Here is a 13,744-nt window from a genome sequence, read left to right on the forward strand (position 1 = left end):
CAGAAACGCATAATAATGGATATGAATGTCATTCTCTTCATGGTGACGTATCCTAAATACACAAAAAGTGTAGAAATATGCAATATACTCCTTGCATATTTGGGTATTATTCTACACACTGGCTATACATTTTAATGACCTCTGCCCCCTGACAAGACCAAATTTGATTGGTCCGGACCAAATCTTAACCAATCATAGATGTTTATGTTTCATAAGTTTAGACATCAAAGTAGAGTACAGTAGAGCCCAGCACAGTAGAGCCCAGCACAGTAGAGCCCAGTACAGTAGAGCCCAGCACAGTAGAGCCCAGTACAGTAGAGCCCATTACAGTAGAGCCCAGTACAGTAGAGCCCAGTACAGTAGAGCCCAGTACAGTACAGCCCAGCACAGTAGAGCCCAGTACAGTAGAGCCCAGCACAGTAGAGCCCAGTACAGTAGAGCCCAGTACAGTAGAGCCCAGTACAGTAGAGCCCAGTACAGTACAGCCCAGCACAGTAGAGCCCAGTACAGTAGAGCCCAGCACAGTAGAGCCCAGCACAGTACAGCCCAGCACAGTACAGCCCAGCACAGTACAGCCCAGCACAGTAGTCTAATTGGTGTGTGAATTACACTACTGACTGCTTATAACTTGCAGATTGATGACATCAACCAGGATTAAGGGGCAGGGCAATTTGTGACTGCTGTGGTTTTGGTAATCAACGTCTCGTCGTCAAAACTAAGACCGTCGCTGAAAACAAAGACGGTTCAGTCGAGGAAGGAAAGAGAGGAAGGCTCCACTCTCTCACTTGAGTATCTTACCTTGTTATTCATAGATTCTCAATTTGCTATTTTTGTAGCTTTGGCAACTGTGTGTGTTTTCTATCCCAGTTTTTCTCCCCTCCCCTGCAGACTGTACAGACTCTCCCTCCCCTGCAGACTGTACAGACTCTCCCTCCCCTGCAGACTGTACAGACTCTCCCTCCCCTGCAGACTGTAACCCTTCTAGTATGGTGTACCATGCGCACAACCCATGTAGAATTCCTGGTCTCCGGCAGCGTTTGGAACGATATACGGTCAAGAACGCCAAGTTCATCTCAGCCTATGCTGCCCTTCAGTCTCTTGACTTTTTGGCCCTGAAGGAGACATGGATCATCCCAGAGAACACTGCTACTCCAGCTGCTCTCTCCTCATCTGTTTTCTCTCCTAGTCTGAGAGCTTCTGGTCGTCACGGTGGTGGCACAGGGCTACTCATTACTCTCCCTCCCACCTGTCCATCTCTCCCTCTCACCTGTCCATCTCCCCCTCTCACCTGTCCATCTCCCCTCACACCTGTCTGCCGATTTGAATTCCATGTTGTTACTGTCACTTGTCCACTCAAACTCTTTCCACCCTCCTCCCTCCCCCCTCTCCCCCCCACCCTCCTCCCTCCCCCTCTCTGTGCACTCACACAGAACTACCCTAGGCCCTGACCTCTTTATCCTCTTTATCCTCTCTCTCTCTCTTCTCTCTCTCTCTCTCTCTCTCTCTCTCTATCTCTCTCTCTCTCTCTCTCTATCTCTTCTCTCTCTCTCTCTCTCTCTCTCTCTCTCTCTCTCTCTCTCTCTTCTCTCTCTCTCTCTCTCTCTCTCTCTCCTCTCTCTCTCTCTCTCTCTCTCTCTCTCTCTCTCTCTCTCTCTCTCTCTCTCTCTCTCTCTCTCTCTCTCTCTCTCTCTCTCTCTCTCTGAAATCCTGGGACTAGTGAGGGTCTGGCTGCTCGACAACCTGACCACTTAACTCCATCCCCTCCTCCAGACCATCTCTGGAGACCTTCTCCCATTCCTCAGATCCCTCATCATCCCCTCCTCCCTCCTATCTCTGGAGAACCTTCACCCATTCCTCACATCCCCTCATCATCCCCTCCTCCCTCCTCCAGACCATCTCTGGAGAACCTTCTCCCATTCCTCACATCCCTCATCCCTGACCACTGGCTGCATCCTCTCTGACTTCAACATGGCCAAGTCGCTCCCCTCCTCAGGAAACCACAGACCAGCATCCCCTTCCACCCCCAACTTGATTGTACTGTCTCTGACCAACTCTCTCGTTATCTCTCTCAGAACCATCTTCTTGACTCTAACCAATCAGGTTTCAAGACAGGTCACTCAACTGAGACTGCTCTTCTCTGTGTCACGGAGGCTCTTTGCACTGCCAAAGCTGACTCTCTCTCCTCTGTTCTCATCCTCCTAGATCTATCCACTGCCTTCGACACCGTGAACAATCAGATCCTCCTCTCCACCCTCTCAGGGCTGGGCGTCTCAGTCTCTATCAGATCCTCCTCTCCACCCTCTCAGGGCTGGGTGTCTCAGACTCTATCAGATCCTCCTCTCCACCCTCTCAGGGCTGGGTGTCTCAGACTCTATCAGATCCTCCTCTTCACCCTCTCAGGGCTGGGTGTCTCAGACTCTATCAGATCCTCCTCTTCACCCTCTCAGGGCTGGGCGTCTCAGGCTCTGCACACTCTTGGATTGCATCCTACCTGGCAGGCTGCTCCTACCAGGTGACGTGGAGAGGATCTGTGTCTGCACCACGTACTCTCGCTATTGGTGTCCCCTCAGGGCTCGGTTCTAGGTCCTCTCCTCTTTATACACCAAGTCACTCAGCTCTGTCATATCCTCACATGGTCTCTCCTATCACTGCTATGAGGAAGGACCTCTCCTCTTCTCTCTATAGACCAAGTCACTGGTCATAACCTCACATGGTCTCTCCTGTCACTGCTATGAGGATGGACCTCTCCTCTTCTCTCTATAGACCAAGTCACTCAGCTCCGTCATAACCTCACATGGTCTCTCCTGTCACTGCTATGAGGATGGACCTCTCCTCTTCTCTCTATAGACCAAGTCACTCAGCTCTGTCATATCCTCACATGGTCTCTCCTATCACTGCTATGAGGATGGACCTCTCCTCTTCTCTCTATAGACCAAGTCACTCAGCTCTGTCATATCCTCTCATGGTCTCTCCTGTCACTGCTATGAGGATGGACCTCTCCTCTTCTCTCTACAGACCAAGTCACTCAGCTCCGTCATAACCTCACATGGTCTCTCCTGTCACTGCTATGAGGATGGACCTCTCCTCTTCTCTCTATACACCAAGTCACTGGTCATATCCTCTCATGGTCTCTCCTGTCACTGCTATGAGGATGGACCTCTCCTCTTCTCTCTATAGACCAAGTCACTGGTCATATCCTCTCATGGTCTCTCCTGTCACTGCTATGAGGATGGACCTCTCCTCTTCTCTCTATAGACCAAGTCACTGGTCATATCCTCTCATGGTCTCTCCTGTCACTGCTATGAGGATGGACCTCTCCTCTTCTCTCTATAGACCAAGTCACTGGTCATATCCTCTCATGGTCTCTCCTGTCACTGCTATGAGGATGACTCAGCTACTTCTCTCTTTCCCCCCCTTCTGACACCCAGGTGGCAACACGCTTCTCTGTCAGCCCACCGCCTCAAGCTAAACGAGACGAAGTTGCTCTTCCTCCCGGGGAAGGTCTTCCCGCTCCAAGACCTCTCCATCATGGTTGACAATTCCACATTGTCCCCCTCCTCCCCCGAATGCAAAGAAACTTGGCGTGACACCGGACCACACCCTGTCGTTCTCTGCAAACGAAGCAGTGCCTCGTTCCTGCAGGTTCATGCTCTACAACATCCGTAGAGTACGACGCTACCCAACACAGGAAGCGGCGCAGGTCCTACTCCAGACACTTGTTCTCTTCTGTCTGGACTACTGCAATTTGCTGTAGGCTGGGCTCCCCGCTTACGCCCATCAAACCCCTGTAGACCTAGTTACATAGAGAGATGGCTAGATGTTTGCGTCAAAGAGCCTTTACTGCTAATCTCACAACAGGTTTTAGAGCACAAACTCCATCGTAGAGCCCGTAGTGGTGACCATCTCCACCGTAGAGCCCGTAGTGGTGACCATCTCCACCGTAGAGCCCGTAGTGGTGACCATCTCCATCGTAGAGCCCGTAGTGGTGATCATCTCCACCGTAGAGCCCGTAGTGGTGACCATCTCCATCGTAGAGCCCGTAGTGGTGACCATCTCCACCGTAGAGCCCGTAGTGGTGACCATCTCCACCGTAGAGCCCGTAGTGGTGACCATCTCCACCGTAGAGCCCGTAGTGGTGACCATCTCCACCGTAGAGCCCGTAGTGGTGACCATCTCCACCGTAGAGCCCGTAGTGGTGACCATCTCCACCGTAGAGCCCGTAGTGGTGACCATCTCCACCGTAGAGCCGTATGATGACCATCTCCACGTTTAGGAGCCGTAGTGGTGACCATCTCCACCGTAGAGCCCGTAGTGGTGACCATCTCCACCATAGAGCCCGTAGTGCTGATCTCACAGCAGGTTTTAGAGCATTAACTTATAGGGCCGGCACCAGAATGAATTAGTTGGACGGGCATTTGATTTCAAAAAAGGTAGGGGGTGCATATATTTGTTATTTCACTGCATGTACGAGTGGGTAACCCGGACCAGTGGGGTAACCCGGACCAGTGGGGTAACCCGGACCAGTGGGGTAACCCGGACCAGTGGGGTAACCCGGACCAGTGGGTAACCCGGACCAGTGGGTAACCCGGACCAGTGGGGTAACCCGGACCAGTGGGGTAACCCGGACCAGTGGGTAACCTGGACCAGTGTGAGGTGTGAAATTCAAATGTGTTTTTTTTTGCAACTCCCCGACACACCGTCGGAGAGTTGGGTCACGGACAGATTTCCATAGGATGAGACCTGTGTGTGTGTTATGGTAAAGACCACAAGGGGCGAGTTTCAAGCTTTGGGAAGTTCTATCGTACCATTTCTGCTGATCTGCGTGCCAGTCGTGACTTTCTTCTGCACATTTTCTCAGAACATAGGCCTAAAGCCAACAAATAAAAACAGAATATATCCTGATGAAAATGTGGGTTTGTGCTCTCTTTATTCCACCTGTCTGCCTCCCTTTCCATCAGTCTTGAGCTATCGCTAATGAAGTGCAAAGGCAGGCGACAAGCTTAGGTCTGCAGAGCACACCCATAGAAACGCATTGGGCTTAATCTGGACCCATTTAAATGAGATTGAGCCCTCTCCCTTCACCTCTAGTATGACATTCCATACTCTTTTGGTCCAGACCGCATCAGATACATGGTCTACATATGCTGAGACAGAGAGGTGCTGTTTCACTGTCCAGACAGCATCAGATACATGGTCTACACATACTGAGACAGAGGGGTGCTGTTTCACTGTCCAGACAGCATCAGAGAGGTGCTGTTTCACTGTCCAGACAGCATCAGATACCTGGTCTACACATACTGAGACAGAGAGGTGCTGTTTCACTGTCCAGACAGCATCAGATACATGGTCTACACATACTGAGACAGAGGGGTGCTGTTTCACTGTCCAGACAGCATCAGAGAGGTGCTGTTTCACTGTCCAGACAGCATCAGATACCTGGTCTACACATACTGAGACAGAGAGGTGCTGTTTCACTGTCCAGACAGCATCAGATACATGGTCTACACATACTGAGACAGAGGGGTGCTGTTTCACTGTCCAGACAGCATCAGATACATGGTCTACACATACTGAGACAGAGAGGTGCTGTTTCACTGTCCAGACAGCATCAGATACATGGTCTACACATACTGAGACAGAGAGGTGCTGTTTCACTGTCCAGACAGCATCAGATACATGGTCTACACATACTGAGACAGAGTGGTGCTGTTTCACTGTCCAGACAGCATCAGATACATGGTCTACACATACTGAGACAGAGAGGTGCTGTTTCACTGTCCAGACAGCATCAGATACATGGTCTACACATACTGAGACAGAGTGGTGCTGTTTCGCTCTTATCAGAGATTGATGTGTTTTCTGTCGAGGCGCGTCTGAATGAACAATACTTCAATATTTTATTTGGACGGGCGGGCCAGGCCCTTTAAGGTCCGCCCATAATGTTGGCCCTGTTTAGTCCATACAGAGGCTGGTCATTGACAACAATATTACAGTCAGATTCAATGATTTATACACACTAGATGACTGACAGGAAGTGCAGTTTTGAAGCCAACTTGCCACCATCTTGGTTCTCCTCCTCCATTGTAAACATATTTAGGAAATTATAGAACTGCAGTTATTAATGTCTACATTCGTGTATTCTATTATAGACACCTTAATGCTTACTTTAAAAAAATTATATTATGAGGTGAATAAATTAAAAAATAAACTTTACAAAACTTCCTTATTAAAGTATAATTTGTTTCAAAGTTCTAATATTCCACAAAACAACAAAAAATACATTTGATTTTGTCCTTGAAACATTTAAATTAAATACTGTAGAATACCATTCATTCTTATGGAGCACTTCTCCTACTGGTTGGCCGAATGCTGGCTACAAAGCCTCTCATTGGCTAAAACATAGCATCAGCAATACAGGGTGTATATACACGTCATTGGTCAGATCGTGGGAAGGGTGTAATTGCAGACCGCAATTAGGGATGTTTTCTGATATCGGTGTTTATTGATGGGAAATTACACGCATTAACGCTCGCCATTGGTCTGTGGACGTTTCTTTCGTGTATGATTGTAGCTAAACCTAACCCTTTTCCTAACCTTAACCTCATTCTCCTAACCTGCCATGCTAAATCACCTAACCTGCTATGTAAACAAATCATCTGTGTCGAAAAACAATCAATCTCATAACACCGGAACTGACCGAATGGTAGGTGTCAACGGACTGACCAATGGCAGGTTGTTCCCTGATATCAAGAAACGCCCACATCAACAAACGCCCCGAATTACGGGTCTGCAATTACACCATATTGAGACCTGCGGTGGCAATTATTTTAGAAGAAAAATAAAATAAAATAAATGAAGCTAATCAAACAAAACGCAGATCACCGGAAATCCAGCTGCACATGGTCACTATTATTGAACCAAACTAACGCCAAATAAAGGACAGCTGAGGATGACAGTGTGACCACTAAACACCATCTATACGCTACAATCCCCATGAAGTGTCATCGTTTTATGATGGTAGACACAGCTAACCACATGACCGAGTATGAGATGAGCAGTTCCAATTCCAAACCGTTGGCGACAATAATAAAAATACATTTTAAAAAAAATGTGCAAATACCGTTTTATTGTCCAAAAACTTACCGTTAAAACGGAGCATGCACACGTAGATATATTCCTAGTCAAAACCGAGGAGAATGTTGTTCGGTAGAGAAGAAACGGATCCCGTGCCAGTGTTACACACGCTCACAGATCAGACCTCTCCCACCAACCTACCCCGTAAAACTGGCACGAGCTTCTCCCGGACACCGGTTGAGCACGAGTGCGTAGGGAGAGTGGTGCGCATGCGTGGACGCTGCTCGTTCAGGTGTGACGAGAGAGAGAGAGTGGAGTCGCTCATTGTTGATAGCACAATATATTGACTGTAGAATAATACAATATGAAATGAATGAATGAGGGTTGCCTACAATACGACGCAGCCTCTGTGTGCCGTGATGTCATGCAGTGGACAGGCTGTGTGTGAAGGGAGTGTGTGAAGGGTAGATAACAGCTCAACCTGTCCCTCCCTTGGCACTTGTCTTTGAATTAAACTGGTTCCCCTCCCAGTAATTAGCTGCAAGTGTGTGCCACTGTATCAGTCACAACTAAAGGGGGCAATCTGTAATTGGTACAAGCGTTTTAATCAAATAGCCATTGTGATTGTTAAATAATAACTTATGAACGCCTCATGAACTTAGTTCAAGTGCTGCACCACAGATCGTCCCTTTAAGTAATCTTGAAAACATTTAGCTGGGTAAAGTCAGTGTAGAGAATAGAGTTGTCAGTATCCTAGATTAGTCGTCGCTGCCCAGTGGACAGAGCTCTTCCTGCTCTCTGGAGAAATACTTGTCAAAATGACCCTCTAGATACGGACATACACCGACGCGACCACACAGCAGATCGTCAAAACAGCTTTAGCAGTGAAGATATGTTGTTCTCAATTGGCCAATCAACTCTCCAATTACTATAGCACTTTCCTAATACCAATGGTTATTTTAATGTTTCTAAATGGCAGTTTTTATTCCATGGGAAATAGCTTGACAGTCCCGAGACTGTGCCTGAACCCAGACCTTACCCACTGGGTACAGACATCAATTCAACGTCTATTTCCACGTCTCATTGAAATGACGTGAAACAACATTCTCCACCCTTTCTCCTAAAGTGTGCACAGTGCACAATCCCAATCATGGATTTAAAAGCATTGGATTGGTGTAAGCATTGGCTGGACAGAGTTTCCACCATTGTTAAATCCATGACAGGAAGTCCGCAAGTGTAGAAAACGGGCTGAAGTCTTAGCGTTGGGAACTAGCTGGCTGAAACCAGACCAATTAGCTCTGTGGAGAGAACAGCCCCTAGTCTCTTTGTTTAGGCATCTGATGGTTGCTATGTAAACACACAGTACAATGAGACGTTCTAGAACACTGCACACACAGTACAATGAGACGTTCTAGAACACTGCACACACAGTACAATGAGACGTTCTAGAACACTGCACACACACAGTACAATGAGACGTTCTAGAACACTGCACACAGTACAATGAGACGTTCTAGAACACTGCACACACAGTACAATGAGACGTTCTAGAACACTGCACACACACACACAGTACAATGAGACGTTCTAGAACACTGCACACACAGTACAATGAGACGTTCTAGAACACTGCACACACACAGTACAATGAGACGTTCTAGAACACTGCACACAGTACAATGAGACGTTCTAGAACACTGCCACACAGTACAATGAGACGTTCTAGAACACTGCACACACACACACAGTACAATGAGACGTTCTAGAACACTGCACATACACAGTACAATGAGACGTTCTAGAACACTGCACACAGTACAATGAGACGTTCTAGAACACTGCACACACAGTACAATGAGACGTTCTAGAACACTGCACACACACACAGTACAATGACACGTTCTAGAACACTGCACACACACACACAGTACAATGAGACGTTCTAGAACACTGCACACACACACAGTACAATGAGACGTTCTAGAACACTGCACATACACAGTACAATGAGACGTTCTAGAACACTGCACATACACAGTACAATGAGACGTTCTAGAACACTGCACACACACACAGTACAATGAGACGTTCTAGAACACTGCACACACACACACACACAGTACAATGAGGCGTTCTAGAACACTACACACACACAGTACAATGAGACGTTCTAGAACACTGCACACACACACACAGTACAATGAGACATTCTAGAACACTGCACACACAGTACAATGAGACGTTCTAGAACACTGCACACACAGTACAATGAGACGTTCTAGAACACTGCACACACACAGTACAATGAGACGTTCTAGAACACTGCACACAGTACAATGAGACGTTCTAGAACACTGCACACACAGTACAATGAGACGTTCTAGAACACTGCACACACACACACAGTACAATGAGACGTTCTAGAACACTGCACACACAGTACAATGAGACGTTCTAGAACACTGCACACACACAGTACAATGAGACGTTCTAGAACACTGCACACAGTACAATGAGACGTTCTAGAACACTGCACACACAGTACAATGAGACGTTCTAGAACACTGCACACACACACACAGTACAATGAGACGTTCTAGAACACTGCACATACACAGTACAATGAGACGTTCTAGAACACTGCACACAGTACAATGAGACGTTCTAGAACACTGCACACACAGTACAATGAGACGTTCTAGAACACTGCACACACACACAGTACAATGACACGTTCTAGAACACTGCACACACACACACAGTACAATGAGACGTTCTAGAACACTGCACACACACACAGTACAATGAGACGTTCTAGAACACTGCACATACACAGTACAATGAGACGTTCTAGAACACTGCACATACACAGTACAATGAGACGTTCTAGAACACTGCACACACACACAGTACAATGAGACGTTCTAGAACACTGCACACACACACACACACAGTACAATGAGGCGTTCTAGAACACTACACACACACAGTACAATGAGACGTTCTAGAACACTGCACACACACACACAGTACAATGAGACATTCTAGAACACTGCACACACAGTACAATGAGACGTTCTAGAACACTGCACACACAGTACAATGAGACATTCTAGAACACTGCACACACACACACAGTACGAGACGTTCTAGAACACTGCGCACACACAGTACAATGAGACGTTCTAGAACACTGCACACACAGTACAATGAGACGTTCTAGAACACTGCACACACACACACAGTACAATGAGACGTTCTAGAACACTGCACACACACACACAGTACAATGAGACGTTCTAGAACACTGCACACACAGTACAATGAGACGTTCTAGAACACTGCTTATGGAACCCTGAGAATGGGGAAAATGATGTCATAGTGAGTGATGTCATAAATGCTGTACTAAAATATATATATATATATTACGTTATGTTAATGAGCTGATCACATGACTGGATAAACCCTGATTGGGAATTATAAAAAGTGAAGAAAATAAACATTAACATTCAACACTCCATTTTTTCTGACATGACAAAGACACAATAAAAAAAAATTGTTCACAACATTTTAATGGGCAAGATTCAAAAACACACCAAAAGCTCTGAGGAAGGCCAACAGGTCCATACATAAAAGCTTAACAAATCTAAGTAACCCTGGCAAGAGCAGTGTGCAAGTCATTTTCTTTAAGATCGCCACAAATGATTCAAACGCACCTTCCCACACAACAAGCCCACTCAGATGTGCAAGTGCTTTCCCTATTTTAAGATTGGAGAAAAACAATGTGAAACCTGCTCACTGCTCTGTAATAAGCTTTACGTATCAGCCTCTGATTGGACGTGAGGTCGATTCGTAAAGCTTATTAAAGAGCAGTGATACTATCGAGTATGTGGCAGTGTGTAGGTTTATCCTTTTGGTCTCGTTTTATTCAACTGTTACCATGCACCTGCAACAGAGATAGCTCAGATGTGCGAGTGCTTTTTGAATTTCTTATTTTAAAGATTCAAAACACAAACAAGTATACCATACATGAAGAATAATGTTGATCTCGATTACAATATTTGGCATTAAATTGTTTTTATATTCAAAAACACAGAATTATACAATTGTTATTTTTGGTAGATAGACAAGTGCAAAAGATGCGTTTGGAATTACACTGAACAAAAATATAAAACGCAGCATGTAAAGTGTTGGTCCCATGTTTCATGAGCTGAAATAAAAGATCCCAGAAATGTTCCATACGCACAAAAAGCTTATTTCTGTCAAATTTTGTGCACAAATGTGTTTACATCCCTGTTAGTGAACATTTCTCCTTTGTCAAGATAATCCATCCACCTGACAGGTGTGGCATATCAAGAAGCTGATTAAACAGCATGATCATTACACAGGTGCACCTTGTGCTGGGGGACAATAAAAAATGCTACAGATGTCTCAAGTTGAGGGAGTGTGCAATTGGCATGCTGACAACAGGAATGTCCACCAGAGCTGTTGCCAGATAATTGAATGTTCATTTCTCTACTATAAGCCACCTCCAACATCGTTTTAGAGAATTTGGCAGTACGTCCAACCGGCCTCACAACCGCAGACCACGTGTAACCACACCAGCCCAGGACCTCCACATCCGGCTTCATCCCCTGCAGGATCGGGGGGTGCTGAGGAGTATTTCTGTCTGTAATAAAGCCATTTTGTGTGGAAAACTCATTATGTTTGGCTGGGCCTGTCTGCCAAGGCTGCAGTCATGTTAAATCCATAGATTAGGACGTAATACATTTATTTACATTGACTGATTTCCTTATATGAACTGAAACTCAGTCAAATCTTTGAAATTGTTTGTCATTTTTATATTTTTGTTCAGTGTAGTTAATTCTGGTAGGATCTAAAATGTCCTTAAAGTCCAGAAGGTTCTAGAGTGTAAAAGGTTCTAACAGTCTAGAACATTCTACAGTCTCTGGCTTTGGTTCCATATCTCAGCACCACATGTTAGCTTGGTCCTTTAGTTGTAGACTGCGTCCCAAATGCTACGCACTTCCCTTTAGAGCTCCAAAAGTAGTGAACGACGTAGGGAACAGGGTGCCATTTTGGACGCAGGCTTAGTCAATACAGGAGAGCTGTACATACTGTATAAAACACAAGATAAACGCTGTGATTCTAACAATTAGACACAATGCTACTGCCAAACAGAACTTCTATACGGTCAGTGAATAGGAGAACAGAGTGAACAACAGTCTATATTCAGGTCACACCACAGTATACAAGTAGGAGAAACAACAGAGAGGTAATACAGGAAGAGAAGGGTAGGAGGAGAACCTATAGGGTAGGAGGAGAACCTATAGGGTAGGAGGAGAACCTATAGGGTAGGAGGAGAACCTATAGGGTAGGAGGAGAACCTATAGGGTAGTAGGAGGAGAACCTATAGGGTAGGAGGAGAACCTATAGGGTAGGAGGAGGAGAACCTATAGGGTAGGAGGAGGAGAACCTATAGGGTAGGAGGAGAACCTATAGGGTAGGAGGAGAACCTATAGGGTAGGAGGAGAACCTATAGGGTAGGAGGAGAACCTATAGGGTAGGAGGAGGAGAACCTATAGGGTAGGAGGAGAACCTATAGGGTAGGAGGAGAACCTATAGGGTAGGAGGAGGAGAACCTATAGGGTAGGAGGAGAACCTATAGGGTAGGAGGAGAACCTATAGGTTCTATATGGTAAGAGAACAGGAGTGTCGACAATACCCTCTGTTTTGGCCCACAGAGGTGGCAGTTGAGAGGCCCCAACTTGCATTTAGATACCGGAAGGTTTCATGGACCCCCAGACATGGTGGATGGTTATTGGGGTGATTAGCTCTCCTCTAGCCAGGAAGGAGGCTCCGTGCCGGGCATGGGTAGCTTGGTGCTTGCCTGCTGCAGGCTGAGCTCCAGGTGCTGGTGGTTGGAGGTGCTGTAGGAAGCTACAGCACCATGGAACAATATCAACTGATGCTGGAGAACCTTTACCTGGGGGGGAGAGAGATGGGAGAGGAGGGAGGGAGGGGAGGGGAGGGTGAGGGTAGGGGGGAGGAGGGAGGGAGAGGAGGAGGGAGGGGGGAGAGGAGGGAGGGGAGGGGGAGGAGGGAGGGGAGAGGGAGGGAGAGTGGAGAGAGAGGGGGGAGGGGAGAGAGAGAGGGGGGGAGAGAGAGGGGAGGGGAGAGGAGGAGAGGGGAGAGAGGGTGAGGGGAGAGAGAGGGGGGGAGAGGAGAGAGAGGGGAGAAGGAGGGGAGGGAGGGGAGAGAGGGGGAGAGAGGGAGGGGGGAGAGGGGAGAAGGAGGGAAGGGGGAGGGTGGGTGGGAGGGAGGGAGAGGGAGGGAGGGAGGGTGGGAGGGTGGGGAGAGGGAGGGAGGGTGGGAGAGGGAGGGAAAGGGGTGAATGAGTGTGTTCCATCCAAATCCTCTACCCCCCCACTCTCCCTCCAGGCCGTCAATAATATCTGATCCCTGGCCATGACTCCACTCTCTGAGGGTGACTCAGTAAGAGCTGATATGAGTTGGGATATGCAAAAAAATAACATTTACATTTCACACCGGTCCCAGTTACCCAGCGGTCCCAGTTACCCAGCGGTCCCAGTTACCCAGCGGTCCCAGTGGTCCCAGTTACCCAGCGGTCCGGGCCACCCAGCGGTCTTGTGAAAGTGAAACAGGCCTA

The 13,744-nt window shown here is 47.1% G+C and overlaps 1 protein-coding gene across 1 annotated transcript in view; it reads right to left on the bottom strand.

Annotated features, from left to right (window-relative positions):
• Positions 1 to 12,685: 12,685 nt before the first annotated feature.
• LOC115194746 (arfaptin-1) overlaps positions 12,686 to 13,744 on the bottom strand; it is a gene marked incomplete in the record, with an annotated part of 6,950 nt that continues 5,891 nt past the window's right edge. Inside the window, 1 exon segment of the mRNA XM_029754660.1 lies at positions 12,686 to 13,060. Within this exon segment, the coding sequence (XP_029610520.1) occupies positions 12,905 to 13,060 (156 nt within the window).

Source organism: Salmo trutta, chromosome 5 (assembly GCF_901001165.1).
Source record: "Salmo trutta chromosome 5, fSalTru1.1, whole genome shotgun sequence".
NCBI classification, from domain to species: domain Eukaryota; kingdom Metazoa; phylum Chordata; class Actinopteri; order Salmoniformes; family Salmonidae; genus Salmo; species Salmo trutta.